General features: G+C 36.8%; 1 protein-coding gene across 4 annotated transcripts in view; it reads right to left on the bottom strand.

Moving 5' to 3' along the window:
- Positions 1–1009: 1009 nt before the first annotated feature.
- The window catches only part of FH (fumarate hydratase), a 28124-nt gene continuing 11203 nt past the window's right edge, over positions 1010–17930 (bottom strand). For 3 of the 4 annotated variants that reach the window (XM_006924121.3, XM_015598705.2, XM_025041213.1), the window contains exons 4-10: positions 17369–17545; positions 14744–14926; positions 12398–12563; positions 7438–7641; positions 5776–5903; positions 3715–3868; positions 1010–1377 (exon numbers count right to left, since the gene is read on the bottom strand). In XM_006924121.3, coding sequence (XP_006924183.1) covers positions 1235–1377; positions 3715–3868; positions 5776–5903; positions 7438–7641; positions 12398–12563; positions 14744–14926; positions 17369–17545 — 1155 coding nt within the window. In that variant the 3' untranslated portion in view covers positions 1010–1234. Of the gene's footprint in view, positions 1378–3714; positions 3869–4830; positions 4855–5775; positions 5904–7437; positions 7642–12397; positions 12564–14743; positions 14927–17368; positions 17546–17930 lie in introns of those variants that run through there. The other variant, XM_025041214.1, reaches the window with a different exon arrangement.

Raw genomic sequence — 17930 nt, 5'->3', positions numbered from 1 at the left:
TTTTAAATGCTATATATGCCACCATCTCAATACCACAGGAGAGCTGGTGTTCATGTGACTAATTACCCAAGAACAAATATCAGGTAACTATCCTGTCTTTTTTAAAACGTTCTTGATAGAGCACTATTTCAGATGAGATGCTTCAACCAGTGGGTAACCACTCTCTTCCTGATCCTGGCATTGCATTCGTGGAAGGGGAAAAAAGAACCAACATGGGTATGCCTCGTTTCATCGTGCATCTCTTTACTGAGCTTCACGGGTGTTGCGTATTTTACAAACCGATGGCAAGACCCTCCATCAGCAAAAAGATCACAACTTGCGTTATTGTGATGCTTGCTTTATTACATGGCCTCAAACTGAATCGCAGAGCTCCGAGGGATGGCTGTGTGTTCCAACTCCCTGCATAACCGAGGCTGATCGGATCTCTGTTAAATAAAGCCTTTAGCTTCCGGTGTCGAACAGCCCAGCTTGGATCTCCCTGGAACTGCTAATTCAAAATCCCTGCTGAAAAACTCTGGCATTGGGGCACAGGGAGAAGCAAGACTCACTTCCTTTCTTTCCAAGCTTCGAGCCTGCTCCCCTGGTCCTTTCTGATCCATATCCTACGATTCTTGACTCACACTTTCCTAAGATAATTCAAATAAGGTCAAGATCAGTGTGCGTGTATAATTAGCACAAACGTCCTAATTTTTTTAATCATATAGATGCACACGCCCACATGCAGGTGTACACATGTGCACACACACACACATCCCCACTCAGAAGGGCAAATGCTTAGTTAGCCAATGTTCCCAAATGACAGGAAAATAAACGATGTCTGAGGACATGATTTTGGAATCAGATAACAAGCACTTTTTCACTACCAGGAAAATTTTTTTAAAACACCACTAAACCCCTAAAATTAAAACTCTTTAAAAATCGATATTGTTTTTATAAAACATATGAAGTGATAAGCACACACAAATCAGACACAACTATAATACACAAGTCAATTTACAAAAAGAGCCTGTTTTCCTTTTGATTTTACACAATTATTTTATTTTACACTTTAAATTCACTTTGGACTTAGCATGTCCCGGAGTTTTTCATACACTGATCAAACTGCTCTGCTACAGTCAAGTTCAATACCAGTTTTCTTTCACATTTCTCCATTTTTGTTTAAGAAATATAAGGAGTCTATTTCTTTTTTTTTTTTTTATACAACACGATTATTTTTAATTTAAATTTATTCAAATCACTTTGGACCCAGCATGTCCTTAGGCTTCACCCATTCATCAAACTGCTCTGCTGTGAGATAGCCAAGTTCAATTGCAGTTGCCTTTAAGGTTGATCCGTTTTTGTGTGCTGTCTTAGCAATCTTTGCTGCTTTGTCATATCCTGAAGAAAAAAATTAAAAAGCAACATAGGAGTTAGTAGTGAAATCTGGTTTTCTAAAGCAAAAGATAACATTATTATTTATTTGATATTGATGCTACTCATTTCTTTAAATAACATTTTTTAATCTTAAAAATATTTACAGTGATTATCTTAATAATTGTTGTATCTTATAGAGAATAAAACCTTTACTTTTCTTATGTAATACAGATAAATGTACCTCAATTTCTACAACAGATGTGTTCCTAAATTGAAATTGCCCACTAACTCAGATATTTTCATGGGGGGAGGGGAGGGGAGGGAGAAAGCAATATAGCACCGAGACATAAAAATATCCATCTGAGTAGTATTAACGTATTGTTTCAAACAAAATGTTTACCCGGAAATAGTTATATTTCCAACAAAGGACTGCTGAGCAGAGGGCTACAGCACTGCATGGCCAGGAACTGCGTTGCCTGGTCTGCGAGGGGACAGCAGTCCTCTCACCAGGGGGGAGGGGCAGCCAGGCTCAGGGGACAGCCCTCAGCCGCTACCGAAGGCTCTTCTCTGCTCAGCACTCCACACCTGGCCTCTGCCCAGAAATGCGAGGATACAGGTGGGGAAGTTTTAGCATAAATATATACTTGTTCAAAAGATCACAGGTGTACTGTTTACTGCAGTTATTTTTAAAATTAATAAAGGTAGGGACAGGATAGCTCTATAAGTTGACTTAACGTAATTTTAAACATGTCAGAAGGCAAAATTAAGAATGAGAAGAAAAAAATGAAAATGAAACCAATATAGGAGGGAAAAACCCAAGATCAGAGGAATCTGACCAAAGAGAAGCCTCCTGAGATAATTGATCAAGCAAGCACGACGTTGTGTCAGTCTGCAATTACTGACCACCTACACAACAAACTATGAGCGTAGTTAATTTTATTAGTTAACTGAATTTGTGAAGGCTAAACATGCTTAAAAGGGCTTTCACCAATCAGAGTAACTTTAAGAATTCTCACGTTAAATAAACTCGTGGGGTCAACATCGGATATCCTGTACTTTTATGTCAATAATGACATTAAAGTCCAAACATTACACGAGGGACCCATCCTATGGAGGGAGTCATGAGGCTCTTTCCGTCACCGTCACCAGGAAGGGGTGGTTTGCCCATTTATCCTTGTATGGCCTTTGCCTCACACTGAACTGATTCCAAGACAGACGTCAATCACTCAGCTTTAGGAGTACCTCTAATTTAAATGTTTTGGCAATAAGTTCTGAAGTACAGATGTAATAAAACATTTCTCACATGAGCCTGGGAGCTCCCCTGTGTCTCTCTCCAGTTGTACGCTGAGGTACATTAATTTTAAAAGGATCAAAATATCATTACCAATCTCAACACTACACCAAAGATATCACACTGGGCTCAGAGCTACCTAAAGCAGTCAAATGAGCTCCAACTTTATATATATGACTGAAATTATAGCTTAATGTGAAGCCAAGAATATAAAATCAGCCGCGAAATTTCAGAATTGTATAAGAATGTTTTAAAGGAGTAACCATATCATGCCGGATGACTGCACTATAACTTGTTCCAAAATACAAAATCAAAGAATATGTTAACAATCTCAGGTCAGCATTAAGAAGGTGGGAAAGGCTTTTATGATCATCACACGATGCAGTGGCTGCCTCAAAACCTATGAGTCAGAGTATTTAATGGGAACGGCCACGGTCAGTCTGCTCGCCAAATCTGTGTTTGACTGTCCACAATGAGAGATGTCTACGACTCTGGAAAACGTTTGCAACACAAAAGCCATGGTTTTAGACAAAACATTTGCATTTCCCCTGCTTTCCCCATAAGCAATGGATACATAACCCTTTCTCTTTTAATTGGTAACTTTCCATTTCTTAATGGAGCAGAACAAAAGCAAAGCCAAGCCAAGTATCTAGAGAAGGCAGAAAAATGGATCTACTCCACGTTGCTAACCAGCCAGTGCCACCTAGAGAGTGACATCGCTGAGAGGGTCTTTTCCAAGTGCTTCGGAATCTGAAGCATCTGAATTCCATGAAGACTAAAATAAGTTTCAACTACTACTTCTGATTTTACCACATTTCAAATAAAATGAAGCTTAACTGATTAACTTTTGGAAAGAACTTTAACACCATAAAAATTATATATAGCCTTAAAACATAATTTGAAATATTTTATAAGATTTTTACTAAAACAGTGTCCAAAAGGAAACTCTACAAACATTGGTCCAGTAGTCTCTCTAAATTTTTTCAGCTTTTTAATTGATCCAGTAGTAAAAATTTTTCAGCATTTTAATGTTGTATTCTGATTTACATTATTATTCCTTGAATCCTTACCTATGTGAGGATTAAGAGCTGTCACCAACATTAGAGACTCGTTCATGAGCTTGTTGATCCTTTCTGTGTTGGCCTGGATCCCCACCACGCAGTTCTCTGTGAAAGACACTGATGCATCCCCCAGCAGCCTGGCTGAGTGTAGCACATTTTTAATCTAAGAGAGAGACAGAATTATCAAGCCTAACTCTTTTTTGAACAATAACATATACATATATGTTATAATTCAATACACACATAGCACTCCTACGACTTTTAAGGCAAAACAAATATGAAAGAAATTATAACTATCTGAGACCATAGAAATCTAAAAGATGTAAAAAGGAATAAATAATAAATACGAATAACTAAAATACAGAATAACATGTTCATTATAAAACAAAGGCGTCATATGTTAGAGTACAGACAAAGAGAAATTAGTTCCAGCTGCAGGAACTGGTGACTTCCTATTTGATGGCGAGAACTCACACAGCCAGAGACGGAAAAAAGAATCTTCCACCCAGAAGGAAGAGAAGCAGAGAGGCGGAGGTGAGAACGTTCAGCACGTGTTTGCAGAAACTGGTGAAGTCAGGGCTTCCCAGTTCTTCGTGATCATGTTTGTGTTTAACAAAACAAATATTCCACGGTCACTTTAAAATAACCTTCACACGATGTTTAAAAATAGTATAAAATCAATTAGTTTCTTTGAGCATTTTCTCTCTTTTTTGGTAACATTTCCAATGTGTATATAGATATATATTCACATCCTAATCTTTTCTGGTCTAAAACCCCAGGGTCTGAAAACCATACTTCCAAGAATGGACTCTAGAAGTCATGGAGCTTCACAGTTCATTCGTTTGGTACTAGCAATTTTAATATGAGACAAATGTTGACTACCTTAGTTTGTTTTCTAGTAAAGACAACATAGATTTTTAAAAAAGATTAACAAGACATGTATTGCTATGCACCTACGTTTGTCAGGCAGCTGGTGTTAACTGTCTGGAATGTGACCTGAAAGCAGAAGCTTCCAGGTCTGCGCTCCGCCTGGCCCGCCCTCTATCTTCCACTCAGATGTCCGTTCCGCAGGGCCAAAAGCCCGTCTTCTTCACTGTTCTATCACTAGCAGCCCGGACAATGCCTGATATAGACCTGTGCTCAGTAAATCTGATGAATACATTGAATGAATATACATAAGTTTACTGTTTTCACATTCTTATCAAATTAAAATCTGACTTTATACCAAATGCAAACTAGAAAGAAGCCTCCAATATATTTTAGAAATAACATTTTACACAAATAAAGGACTCTTAATGATGACAGCTCCATTTACTGAGTCTGGGCAAATGGATGAAAGATGATGCCATCATGTTCCAGCTTCATAAAGATGAAGGAAAAGAGGAGATTTAGTGGACACGAAAATGTTTTCAAGGTATGTGGAAGAGGTAAAACCAATAAAAGAAAGCCTGAGAAGGAAAAGGAAGAAAACTGGAAAGTGCTGAAAAAACCAAGGGCAAAGAGTGTTTCAAGGAGGGAGGGTCAAGGTCAGCCCTCGGCGGGAGCTGCGGCACGCCTTAGCACGAGGCAGTCACGGTGACCGCGAGAACAGTTCGAGCACAGGTGGGGCTGAAGCCAGATGCAGTGACCGCGGCATGAATGAAAGCGCGTGTGGCTACTCTTCTGAAGGCCCCTGCACGTGTGGCTACCCTTCTGAGGGGACTGATTTGGAGGGACGAAGAAAGAAGCAGCGTGAGGAGACAGGCTGAGGCAGGGCTATTTTTTTTTAAACTGAGGAGGCCTGAACTTATTTCTAGCCACACTGGTGAGGGACAAGGAAGAAACCTACACCTTACCTTCCGGAATTTTTCTTCCTATTAAGAAAAGCAAACCATCAAATATTTGAGTTAAAAGTCATCTAACTGAACATCTAGGATGGATCCTCTATAATGTTACCATACGCGGGCCTTCTGACAGCCACTTATAACACCCAAGTACCTCATGCAGACTCTAGAGAAACCTGCATGGAAGGCAAAAGCCAAGGCCTTTCGCCTTCAGTCAGAAACATCAAAAATCAAATTTAAAGCTCACCATCATTGGCTTGAAAACATTCAACTCGAAGTGTCCATTGCTGCCTCCCACAGTAACGGCGACGTGATTCCCCATGACCTGGGCAGCAACCATGGTCATTGCCTCGCATTGGGTAGGGTTCACCTTGCCTTCAAGAAAAGCGCCAGAAGAGTCCACATCAGACACACTCATGGCTTCAGGTGTCAGTTAACATTAGGTTTTACGTCAAACAATCAAGAAGGAAACATTAGGTTTTACGTCAAACAATCAAGAAGGAAACAACTTCATAAAACAGAATGAGACGTAATAAAGCAAAGCCATCAGTGCTTATTTAATGAAACCAACCAATCAAAGAAAGGGGGGATGGGTAGCCACAAACTGAATCATTCAACATCTAATGAGTAATGAGTACCCGCAACTGCACATAAAATACAGCCCTCTCTCTACCTTCCTGGCTCTCACTCATTCTAGAAATGTTTATGGAGCCAGGCGCTGACCATACAGCGACAAGAAAGAACAGTGCAGAGCTTGGAGGCCAGAGAGAGCACACTGGCAGTTACAGTAGATATGGGGTAAAGACAGAAGTGCAGGCTGCCATGGAAACACTTATGAAAGAGGCACGTCACCCACACTTGGAGGCTTCTCAGAGGACGATGACAGTAAGCTGGAATTTTCCTACTCATCATATGAATCTCCTGAACCCCACCACCCCGGTAACACTCCTTTGACAACTTCAAGTTTGAACCAAACATCCCTCATTCCTAGGACAAAGCAACACACTGGAAAGATTACTTCCTTTTCTGTGACTCAGCATGTCTCTTTTTTTTAGGCTATTGCCTTGTACTTGCAATCGACTAAACCTATGTCATTTTTCATCACGAAACACTTTAAAATCAGATCTCTTCTCATTCTAGACATGCATAGATTTAGAAGAATCTAGTCAGGTCTTTCTTTCTCACTATTAGAAGCCACCATGTCAGTTTTAGTCCAACCTACAGAGGCCTTTATGAATCTCTAGTCTGTCATCAGACATACTGCTACCTAGACTTCATTATGTGCTAACATAATCAGCATGTATTCTCTACCTCCACCCTCAGTCACCAGTAAACTGATAACGAGGCAGAGCCCTGCAGCTTGCTACCAAGATGTTCCTTGTGTCTGAAGTCAACTCATTAGTCACGACTTGAGCGTCACTGCGCTCTCAGCTACATTCACCTAACAGCACTGCTCACACTTCACTGGATTCAATGACCATCACGTGAGTCTGTCAAATGGCTTGCTGGAATCCAGACAGCCAATGTCTGTGTTACTTCCCCAAAGAAAAAAATGAAGTAAGAAGCCTTTGGTAAAATTCGTTTTTATTCAAGCTGTGCTAATCACTTTAACAGCCTGTTCTAGAACTCTCCTGGCTTTGGATTGGGAAAGACAGAAGATGGTGAATTTCCGATGTGGAAATCAAAATGCATGCTACTAAATAAAAATTTTTTCTCCTATGTTGTTGGATGATGTTCCCTCAAGTCCTGATTAAAGTTCACCCCAAAGTTCTGAAACAAGTGTGCCGTACACATCCCCATCTATCTTTGGGCTCATGGGATCCCAAACAAAAGGAAACATGCTCTATAGAAAAAAACGCCAGGGTTCTAGTCAAGTCCTAGCTCTAACATTTACCAGCTATGTGATTACCTGGCATGATACTGCTTCCTGGTTCATTTTCAGGCAAAATCAGTTCCCCTAGACCTGAGCGAGGACCAGAACCCAGGAAACGGATATCATTTGCTATCTTCATCAGACTGCAAGCGGAAGTGTTCATGGCTCCACTGAGTTCAACCAAAGCATCATGAGCAGCCAGAGCTTCAAATTTGTTTGGAGCTGTAACAAAAGGCAAGCCTAAAAAAAAAGAAAACCTATTGAATCAACAGGTAAAATTAAATGATTTTCCAATACCCATAAGATAAATAGAAAGTTCAGTATATAAAAATCAAAAACAGACTAAAGAGTTTACTTCAAAAAAATGTTTAAGACTAAAGCTTTGTCTACACTTCTTTAAAAAGTCCAGAAGGAGTAGAAAGAATCTGGTGATACTAGCGTATTTAAAGAATGAAAAATAAGTACAATATATTGAAAGAAAAACACACTATCCTACTGCCAACATATGTATATAATGCCTGACTACTCGAGTAAAAATATAAAGTAGGTAAAATTCACTCTGCTTTATTCCACACTCCTTCCCTAGTACAACTCCCCCTGCCCCCCAAATCTTAGGCTGTTCTAATCTCTCCTCTACCCAGGGGCCCACAAAAGATCCTGAGAAATTACAGATCCAATGAGTTAGATGATCTTAGTCAATCTCTTTCATGTTCAAAATTTTAAAGATTTACATAGTCTAAACCCTGCAGTACAGTTCTCCTTGGTTAAAATTTCATTAAAAAGCAAACCTCTGCAAGTAAGTAATGATGAGTATTATATAATCTTTATCAACAAGAAGCAACCAACTGAAGAGAAGATATTTGCAAACAACATCTCAGATAAAGGGCTAATATCCAAAATATACAAAGAACTCATACAACACAACGGAAGAGCAAACCAATTAAAAGATGGACAGAAGACCTGAACAGATACTTCCCCCAAGAAGACATACGAATGGCCAACAGACATATAAAAAGATGCTCAACTTCACTAGCTATCAGGGAAATGCAAATCAAAACCACAATGAGATACCACCTCATACTTGTTTGAATGGCTATCATCAAATCATCAACAGGACAAGTAATAACCAGTGTTGGAGAGGTTGAGGGGAAAAAACCCTCATACACTGCTGGTGAGAATGTAAATTGGTGCGGCCACTATAGTAAACAGTATGGAGGTTCCTCAAAAAATTAAGAATAGAATTACCATATGACCCAACAATCCCTCTTTCTGAGTATCTACCTTGAGACAAATGAAAAAGAAAACACAATGACACAAAATCTATGGGACACAGCAAAAGTAGATCTAAGAGGGAAATTGATAGCAATGCAGGCCTTGCTCCTTGTTCAAGGAACAAGAAAAATCTCCAATAAACAATCTAACTTCCTATCTAAAGGAACCAGAAAAAGAACAACAAAGCCTAAAGTGAGTAGAAGAAAGGAAATAATAAAGATCAGAGCAAAAATAATCCTAAAATTTACGTGGAACCATAAAAGACTCCAAACAGCCATAGCAATCTTCAAAAAGAACAAAGTTGGAGGTATTACACTGCCTAATAACAAACTGTACTACAAGGCTATAGTAATTAAAACAGCATGGCACTGGCATAAAAACAGACATACAGATGAATGGAACAGAATAGACAGCCCAGAAAAAAATCCATGCATATATAGTCAATTAATCTATGACAAAGGAGGCAAGAAAATAATCCAGTAAAGACAGTCTCTTCAATAAACGGTGTTAAGAAAATTAGACAGATACATGCAAAAAGAAAAATGAAAATAGAAAGCTAAAACATTCATTTGAAAAGATATATGCATCCTTATGTTCAATGCAGCGTTATTTACAATAGCCAAGATATGGAAGTAACCTCAATGCCTATCAACAGACAACTGGATAAAGAGGTTGTACATATTTAAAATGGAGTATTACTTGGCCATAAAAAAGAATGAAATCTTATCATTTGTAACAACATGGATGGATCTATAGAGTATTATGCTAATGCAATGAGTCAGAGAAAGACAAATACCATATGATTTCACTTATATATGGAATTTAAAAACAAAATAAATGAACAAAAGAAACAGAAACAGTCACAGATACAGAGAACGAACTGATTATTGCCAAGTGAGGGGGGCCATTGAGAGCTGAGTAAAAAATGTCAAGGGATTAAGAAGTACAAATTGGTAGTTACAAAACAGTCACAGAGATGTAAAGTATAGCATTGGGAATATAGTCAATAATATTGTAGTATGTTAGAAGGTTCCAGGTGGCTACTAGACTTATCAGGGGATCACGTGTCTAACCATTCTGTTATACACCTAAAACTAATATAAAATACTGACTGTCAACTGTAATTGAAAAAAAATACATAGAAAGAAAATGCAAAGATACCAACGTAAGGAATTAAGAGTCATGAAAAAAATCAGATAAATATGACGTCAGCAAAGGATACAAGCTCCAATAACTGACCCTAAAAAATGGAGAGCTATGAACTGTCAGAATAAGAATTCAGAATAATCCTCTTAGGGAAGTTTAGTAAACTACAAGAAAACACAGAAAGACAACTAAAAACAAACAAACAAAAAAACTAGGAAACAATGCATGAACAAAATGAAAAATTAAACAAGGAAATAGCAGGCATCAAAAAACAGATATCTTAGAGTTCAAGTATAATAACTAAACTGAAGAAATCAATAGAGTTTCAAATGGAGACTCAACTATGCAGAAGAATCATCAGCCTGGAGGATGGGACATTGGAAATTATCCAGTTAAAAGAACAAAAAGAAAAATGAGAGTGAAGACAGCCTAGGAACTATGGCAATAAAAAGACAATATATGCATTATGGGAATTCCAGAAGGAGAAGAGAAAGGGACAGAAATTAAAATTAAAAGCAATAATGGCTAAGACTTTCCTGAAGGTGTCCAAGTGAAATAGACATCCAGATACAAAAGGCCCAAAGGATTCCAAATAGGTTGGATCCAAATAGGGCTATACCAAGACTAATTATAATTAAATTATCAGCCATCAAAGACAAAGAATGTTAAAAGCAGCAAGGGGAAAAAGTTACATAAACGGGAACCCCCATCGTGCTGGCTGGAAAATTACTGCTTGGCTATCGCCCATGGGCACATAGGCTATCACCCATGGGAACATAACATTCTAACAATAAGCTTTCTGCTTCTGAACCCCCGCTTGCACACCCGACCTGTGGGTTGACAGGAAGTGAATAGGAGAAAAATAGACCTCTGTGTTTAAGACAGAATGAGGAATGGGATTTAGGGCTTAAAAACTCTGTACCTCTACATTTCGGGGCTGCTTAATTTGGGGTCTGCGTATCCCTGGCAGACCCAGCTGAATGAATAAAGAGCATGTTTCCTATAACTCACTGATTTCTGGTGGTCCGTGTGTCTTTTGGGGGCTGGCGGCTACAACACCATAAAACTATTAGCAGATCTCTCAACAGAAACTTTTCAAGCAGGGAGAGAATATAATGAGATATTCGGAATAATGACAGAAAATAATTGTCAACCAAGAATTCTATACTCGGTGAACTGTCTTTCATAAATGAAGGAGATAAAGATTTTCTCAAACACAAACTGAGAGAGTTCATACCCAAAAACCGGCCTTACAAGAAATGGTAAGAAGAGTTTTGAGCAGAGAGAAAAGAACACTAATTAACATCATAAAAACATAAAAAAGTAGTGTCCATCTAGTTGTATTCTGCAATACAGTAATAGTGATGCATAATTCACTTACAACTCAAGTTTAAAATTTTTAAAAAACGTAGTAAAAATAAGCATAATTACAATAATCTGTTACTAGTTACACAATATAAAAAATGTGTAAATTGTAAAAATGACCTAACATGAGGAGGAGGAGAAGTAAAAGTGTAAAGTTTATAAATTCTATTAAAGTTAGTCATTACCAGTTTAAAACAAGATGTTATATTTTTATGTAAGCTTCATGGTAACAAAGGAGTATCCTGTAATAATTTTACAAAAGAGCATGATAAAGATGTCAAAGCATACTGATACCAAAAGACATCAAAACACACACAAAAAGATAGCAGGGTAAGAAACAAAGAACGGATCTACAAAATAATCAGAAAATTAATCAAAAAAGTCCTTACCTATAAATAATTACTTTAAATGCAAATGGAGTAAATCCATTAAAAGACACAGAATGGCTGAATGGATTAAAAAACAAGATCCATCATTATGCTAGCTACAAGAGACTCACTTGAGCCTTAAAGACATTCATAGACCAAGAACAAAAGGATGGAAAGACATTTCAAAACTAATGGTAACCAAAAAAAAAAGAAAAGGAAAAAAAAGGGGTAGTTATAATAAAATCGATCAGACAAAATAGATTTTAACTAAAAAATGGTAAAAAAGAGACAAAGACGTTCTTTATATAATGATACAGGGGCCAATACATCAAGAAGATATAACAATTACAAATACTTATGCACCCAACATTGGAGCACCTAAATATATAAAGCAAAAACTAAAAGATCCCAAAGAAGAATAAACAGCACCACAAAATACTGTAGGAATTTACAACCCCCCCTCTCAACAATGGACGGATTATCCAGACAAAATAATACGGAAACTGTGGATGTGAAAAACACTATAGAGCACGTAACTCTAACAAACTCGACAGAACACGTTCTATCCAACGACAGCAGAATACACATTCTTCTCAAGTGCACATGGAACATATTCTACGACAGACGGTATGTTAAACCACAAAAAAAGTTTTAGCAAATTCAAGACTGAAAGTATACCAAATATCTTTTCCCACAATGGTATAAACTGAAAAAAACACTTCTAAAATAAAATACATGGTTGATGGGAATATATCTAACTTTAAATTTGCAAAAATTTAAAGCAGAAACACCTATAAAATAGACTAGTATAATAAAAATTAGTAATAATTTATATTATCACCGACCTGTGAGTATAGCCACTTTTGCAGCAACCTTTTCCGCAAAGCCGATTCTAGTATTTAAACCAGTACCGACAGCAGTGCCTCCAGCTGCGAGCTCATAGATTCTTGGCATGGCAGCTTTGATTCTCGTCATTGCATATTTCACTTGTTGAACATAACCACTGAATTCCTGAGAAAAGAAGGAAATTAAGGTGAGATTATATAATTTCCTAATGACTTACAAGTTACTCTAACTGCATTACATAGAAGTTTTCTTAAAATACATTTTAGGCACTAAATTATAGGTAACTCATGTGGCATTTACACTATTTTAATTCATATGATGAGCAAAGTATAGGGAAAAAATGAGGTTTTAGAAACCTATGAGGTAGGACGATGACAATGATAACACGCAGCCTGTTTATAATTTAGTCTTTTAATAGAAGGCAAAGAAAAACAAAATAGTAAATAAACTTTAAAAAAGAATGACTTTACTACATTAAGTTATTGGTTTATATGCAAGATATTTCTTATTTTTTGGTGTATCCCACACAACTTTGAAAAAGAAAAAAAATAAATAAATCCTCTCAAGAAAAATGCAAATGGAAATATTCTCCAAATAATTTCAGTTTAAAATCCTGACAGGGAATATGAGGGTATTTCACAGGGATTCGAGAGGCTAAGTGACTCACTAAACAGCATAGGAAGGTGCCAGCATAGAGGAAGCCTACAGCTTCAAGGTGCACTTACCTCTGCTATTAATGTCACACTGGTTCCCAAAACATGACATACTTGAAATAAGGTAACCACAGAATTTACTGTGCTTTGAACATAGCAAGGGCCTAATCTAGTAAGAATTATGCAAGAACAAAGGCATAAATGAGAACTCGACTGAGCAAGCCAGGATATATGGTTATACTCAATCTTTTATCCTGTCTAAAAACGCTGAAAACCTATGAATACTTTTGACTACCTATTAGGATTTCAAACCACTTTAAAGAAAACATTTTAGAAGATTCAACTCCTTTCAGGTAGACTGATCCATCCGATCTAACTTCATTCGTGTGAACACTGACTGGATTCACTTAAGAAACATATTTTTATTGGGGAAAAATTGCACAAACTTAAAAGACAATTCCAATAAAATCAAGTACAAATGCTTCTAATAAGATAAAAGTCAAACTGGAAAAATGTAACCTTCTGTCATAATAGGCGGAATGATGACTTCACATAGGAGGCCATGTCACGGCCCAAACGGACTTCAGCATAGTGGTTTTCCAGCATGTGATACACACCAAAAAAGGGGGAAAAAAAATAAAAGAAACCAGAAGTATACTGAACAGTTTCAGAGACATATACTATGTCTCCTTAGAAATTATGCATATCTCTAAGAACCAATGATGCATAGAGAAATAAGACAACCTTAAGAGGTAACTTAATTTAGAAGGCTCAATTTAGTCCTATCATCTGTATTTCAATTAATTATTTCACGTTTTCCTCTTTCCTTCAGTAATTAAATTAAGCTAAATAATCAAGCTTTTTTCAGTATTTGCTATCGTCTGAACAAGACTACAAATGGTGGTGAGTCAGCAGCAGCCAAACTCTCACTCACCTCAATTTCTACAAAACCCCCATTTGATAACTATCATTTGATACCTGGCATATATAACCACCTCTTGATATATAATTTGTATATGTCCTAGTTCCCAAGCCGGAGTGAGCTTAATAAGACAATAACTGTTCCTCATAATTCCTACATTTCCTTTACAATACATACTATAAGACACTCTTTAAGGTACTGATAAAGAAACATAAAAATACTTTCTAGTATTCTGAAAAGAATTAGTCAATTTTAAAGATTAAGATATGCCTCATTTAAGCACTTAAAAATTAATGTTTAAAGAATCTACTGATTTAGATGAGACACAAAGGACAAGTGAAGATGATGATGAGGACAGCTAACACCAATGTGTGCTACATGCCAGGCTTGGTTGCAAGCCCTCTACATTAATCGGCTTATGTCAACCTCACAACTACCTTATGAGATATTATATTCCTCATTTTACAGCTCAGAAAACTGAGGCACAGAAAGGCTAAATAATTTTCCTAAGATCCAACAGCTTGTTCATCGCAAAGTTAAGATTTGAACCTGGGCAGACTAGGTTGGAGTCTGGCTAATAGCCATTAAGCTCTGCCGTTCCCCTGAGTGGCTGTCAATAAAAACTACTGACTGGTTGGTGCAGAACAATCTCTGTCACTGAACTGAACTGTTATACACCTGGCCTTTTAAACCAGTATGTTTCAGTGGATAACATACTAGTCATTTTTACCTGCCCCTAACTTGAATCAAATCTAATCACACTTCTGTACCTGCCCAAGAGTGAGTGGAACAGCATCCTGTGTATGAGTACGCCCGATTTTGATGATCTGGGCAAACTCTTTGGATTTTGCCTCGAGAGCATCCTGTAGCTTCTGCAGTCCTGGTAGCAGTACTTCGTGAACTTCCACTGCAGCAGCAATGTGCATTGCTGTGGGGAAGGTATCATTTGAGCTCTGTTGGAAAAGTTTCGAAAGAAATGCAAAATGTTAAATTAGAGGCAACAAAAAACAAACTTGAAATGTCTCAATTAAAAATCTCACTAAATGACTACTTAAAACTCAGCATGGCTAGTCTTCAATTACATTTGTGTGTGGCAAGTCATAGGTCACTTAGGATCAAATAAAGAGCAACCTGGTTCCCCTTATGGAATGTATTTAGAACTGTGTTATATATACCACCTACAATGAATATATTATATATTTTTATATCCAGCAAGAAACAGAAAGGACAGTTAACAAGTACATGTAAGAATAGCAAAATATCTTACAGCTATATAGTGCATATAGTTTTTCATAAACATTTCTTCATTTATTAAACTTCAGGAAAATTCTATGAGGTAGGTCACCACTTTAAATATAGGAAAGACAAGCCGTCAAATTATGTAACTTGCCAAAATATTTAGGACTGGCAGAACTGGGGCCTCACCAGGTATTCTAAACTCCATGTTCTTTCCTCAACTGTAACTCTATACTTTTAAATTATGATATCATTTAAAAAGACATACTCATTTTTTTAACTTTTTATTACAGAGCATATCAAACTGCTTACGAAAGCAAGATGAATGATATAATGAACACTCATGTACCTGTCACCTAAATTCAAACAATTATCAGCATATAGCCATCTCGTTTCAGCTATAATTCCACCTCATTCCTCCACCTGACCACACACACTGGATTATTCTGAAGCAGAGTTCAGATTTCAGTATAAAAGATAAATTCATTTTTAAAGGCAATCATTGGGTTCAAAAAATTCTTCATATAATAAATTTATTGAAAAACTTCCCCATTAATAAAATATTAAATTCATTTTTAAAGGTAATCATTGAGTTCGAAAATTAATAAAATATTAAATTCATTTTTAAAGGAAATCATTGAGTTCAAAAAATTCTTCATACAATAAGTTTATTGAAAAACTTCCCCATTAATAAAATATTAAATTACAATTAGTATCCAGATCTTAGTTTCTAAATATCATTTTCCAATAAGATTCTCTAAGAGTTCCTTGGAAAAATGGGTGCTTCTGGGGGGTCAGGATAGGGAAAATACAAGATGATGAACCTGGAGCATCTGGTGCTGCAAGAAAGTAAATAAGTGTCTTCTATTGTTGTTTGTTTGTTTGTTTGTTTGTTTGAAGGATGGTGGCATACCCAAAGTACAAAGGAGCCAATAGAGAGGAGGCCTCCCAAAGCTGGAAAAATCTGATAACAATATAAATAACAAAAGTATTGTATATAATCCTAAGAATAAATATTCATTAATCCATACTGATATACATAAATAACTGAATAAATGTGGGGAGATAGAAGAGGTCAAATCTTTATAGAAAAAAATTAATTAATGTAGAAGGAACGAGAAGAATAGGAAATCGCCACTAAAACACCGCAACAGTGATTGCTATAGGCAAGATCCACTGATGAATGTTAAAATTCATGGGCAAAAAAGTTTGAGAAAGAGGACATTTGCATCTCTCAAAGTTCTCTATTAATTCTGTGGTGATTTTAACACATGTCCAAAAATTTCTCGATATTCCTCCCTTCGGGAAGTGAAGCTTAAGTGTAGTGCCTGGAGTACAGGCGGGACTAGGTGACCCCCTTCTCACAGAGCATGCAAGGTAGAGAAACCTGGCAGACACCATCTTAATCAAGTGACTAAGAGTTAGCATCACCAGCACCGACGGTCACATGGCTGTCATGTACCCCTGATGGAATGCAATGAGGAGCCCTTCACTTCTCTAACAGTTGTCTCAAAAATCCAGTCTCAGTCTAATCCTGAGAAAACATCAGATTAACCCAGACTGGGGGACATTTACAAAATACCTGACCACTACTTTCAAAAGTAACAAAGAATAAACTGTCACAAATTGGAAGAGACTAAGAGGATATGACTAAATTCTATGTGCAGCCTGGACTGGATCCTGGAAGTAAAAAAAGGTTATTGTCGGAAAACTAGAGAAATCCTAATAAAGTCTGTTTAGTTCTGAGTATTGTACCAACATTAATTTCTTAATGTGATAAACGTACCAGTTACGCAAAATGTTTACGATTAAGGGAAGCTGGGTGGAGGATCTACAGGAACTCGGAAGTACCTTTGCAATTCTTTAATAAATTTATAAATTTCAAAATAGTTTAAAAAGATAAACCAAAACAATAAAAAATACATATATATTAAATTCAGGTGTCCTAAAAGTGATTTTTTTTTCACTAGAAGTGATTTTTATCAAGTTTAAGCAACTAGACCCAAGATTCCTATAAGAAATAAGAATATGTAAGTCCTTTCCATTACAGAATATGAGCAGAATGAACCCTCCTCATGAGAAAGCCAATGCCTGTTTGACAAGACGAATCTCAGGTATTCTTTTCAATTTATAATAAAGAAAAGAGAGAAACTACTGACCTGGCTTTTATTGACATGATCGTTGGGATGCACAGGTTTCTTGCTACCAAGTTCGCCTCCTAGTATTTCAATCGCTCTATTGCTAATGACTTCATTTACATTCATATTTGTCTGGGTTCCTGATCCAGTCTGCCATACCACGAGAGGAAAATGATCATTTAATTTACCTTCAGCTACCTGCAAAACAAAATGTTAAAAAAGGATTTTTTAAAAAAATAATAGTCAATATTCATTTAGCTACTTTAATCAACTATGATTAAGTTGGAGTCTGGCTAATAGCCAGTTAACGCCATTTATAGTACTGTTTTAAAGATGTTCACTTTTTTAATATGCTAAGTGACTTATTGATGGTGCCACATAGTTCTTGGTTATCCAGCAAGTCTAAGCTTCTGCACATCACTTGTTCCAAACACCGGTACATTAAAAAGTAAAAGATTATCTATTGTGAATGGTATAACAATTTCATTGATGACAAAACAAACTAAAACTGAATCAAAGCCATCTTCGTTCTATTTTTCCAAATGCCTCCTCTAATAATATCTAGATAAGGCCACCTGTTAAG

This window comes from Pteropus alecto, unplaced genomic scaffold, assembly GCF_000325575.1.
Source record: "Pteropus alecto unplaced genomic scaffold, ASM32557v1 scaffold279, whole genome shotgun sequence".
NCBI lineage: Eukaryota > Metazoa > Chordata > Mammalia > Chiroptera > Pteropodidae > Pteropus > Pteropus alecto.
Note: the sequence above shows the minus strand (reverse complement) of the source record. Positions and strands in the feature narration are given on the sequence as shown.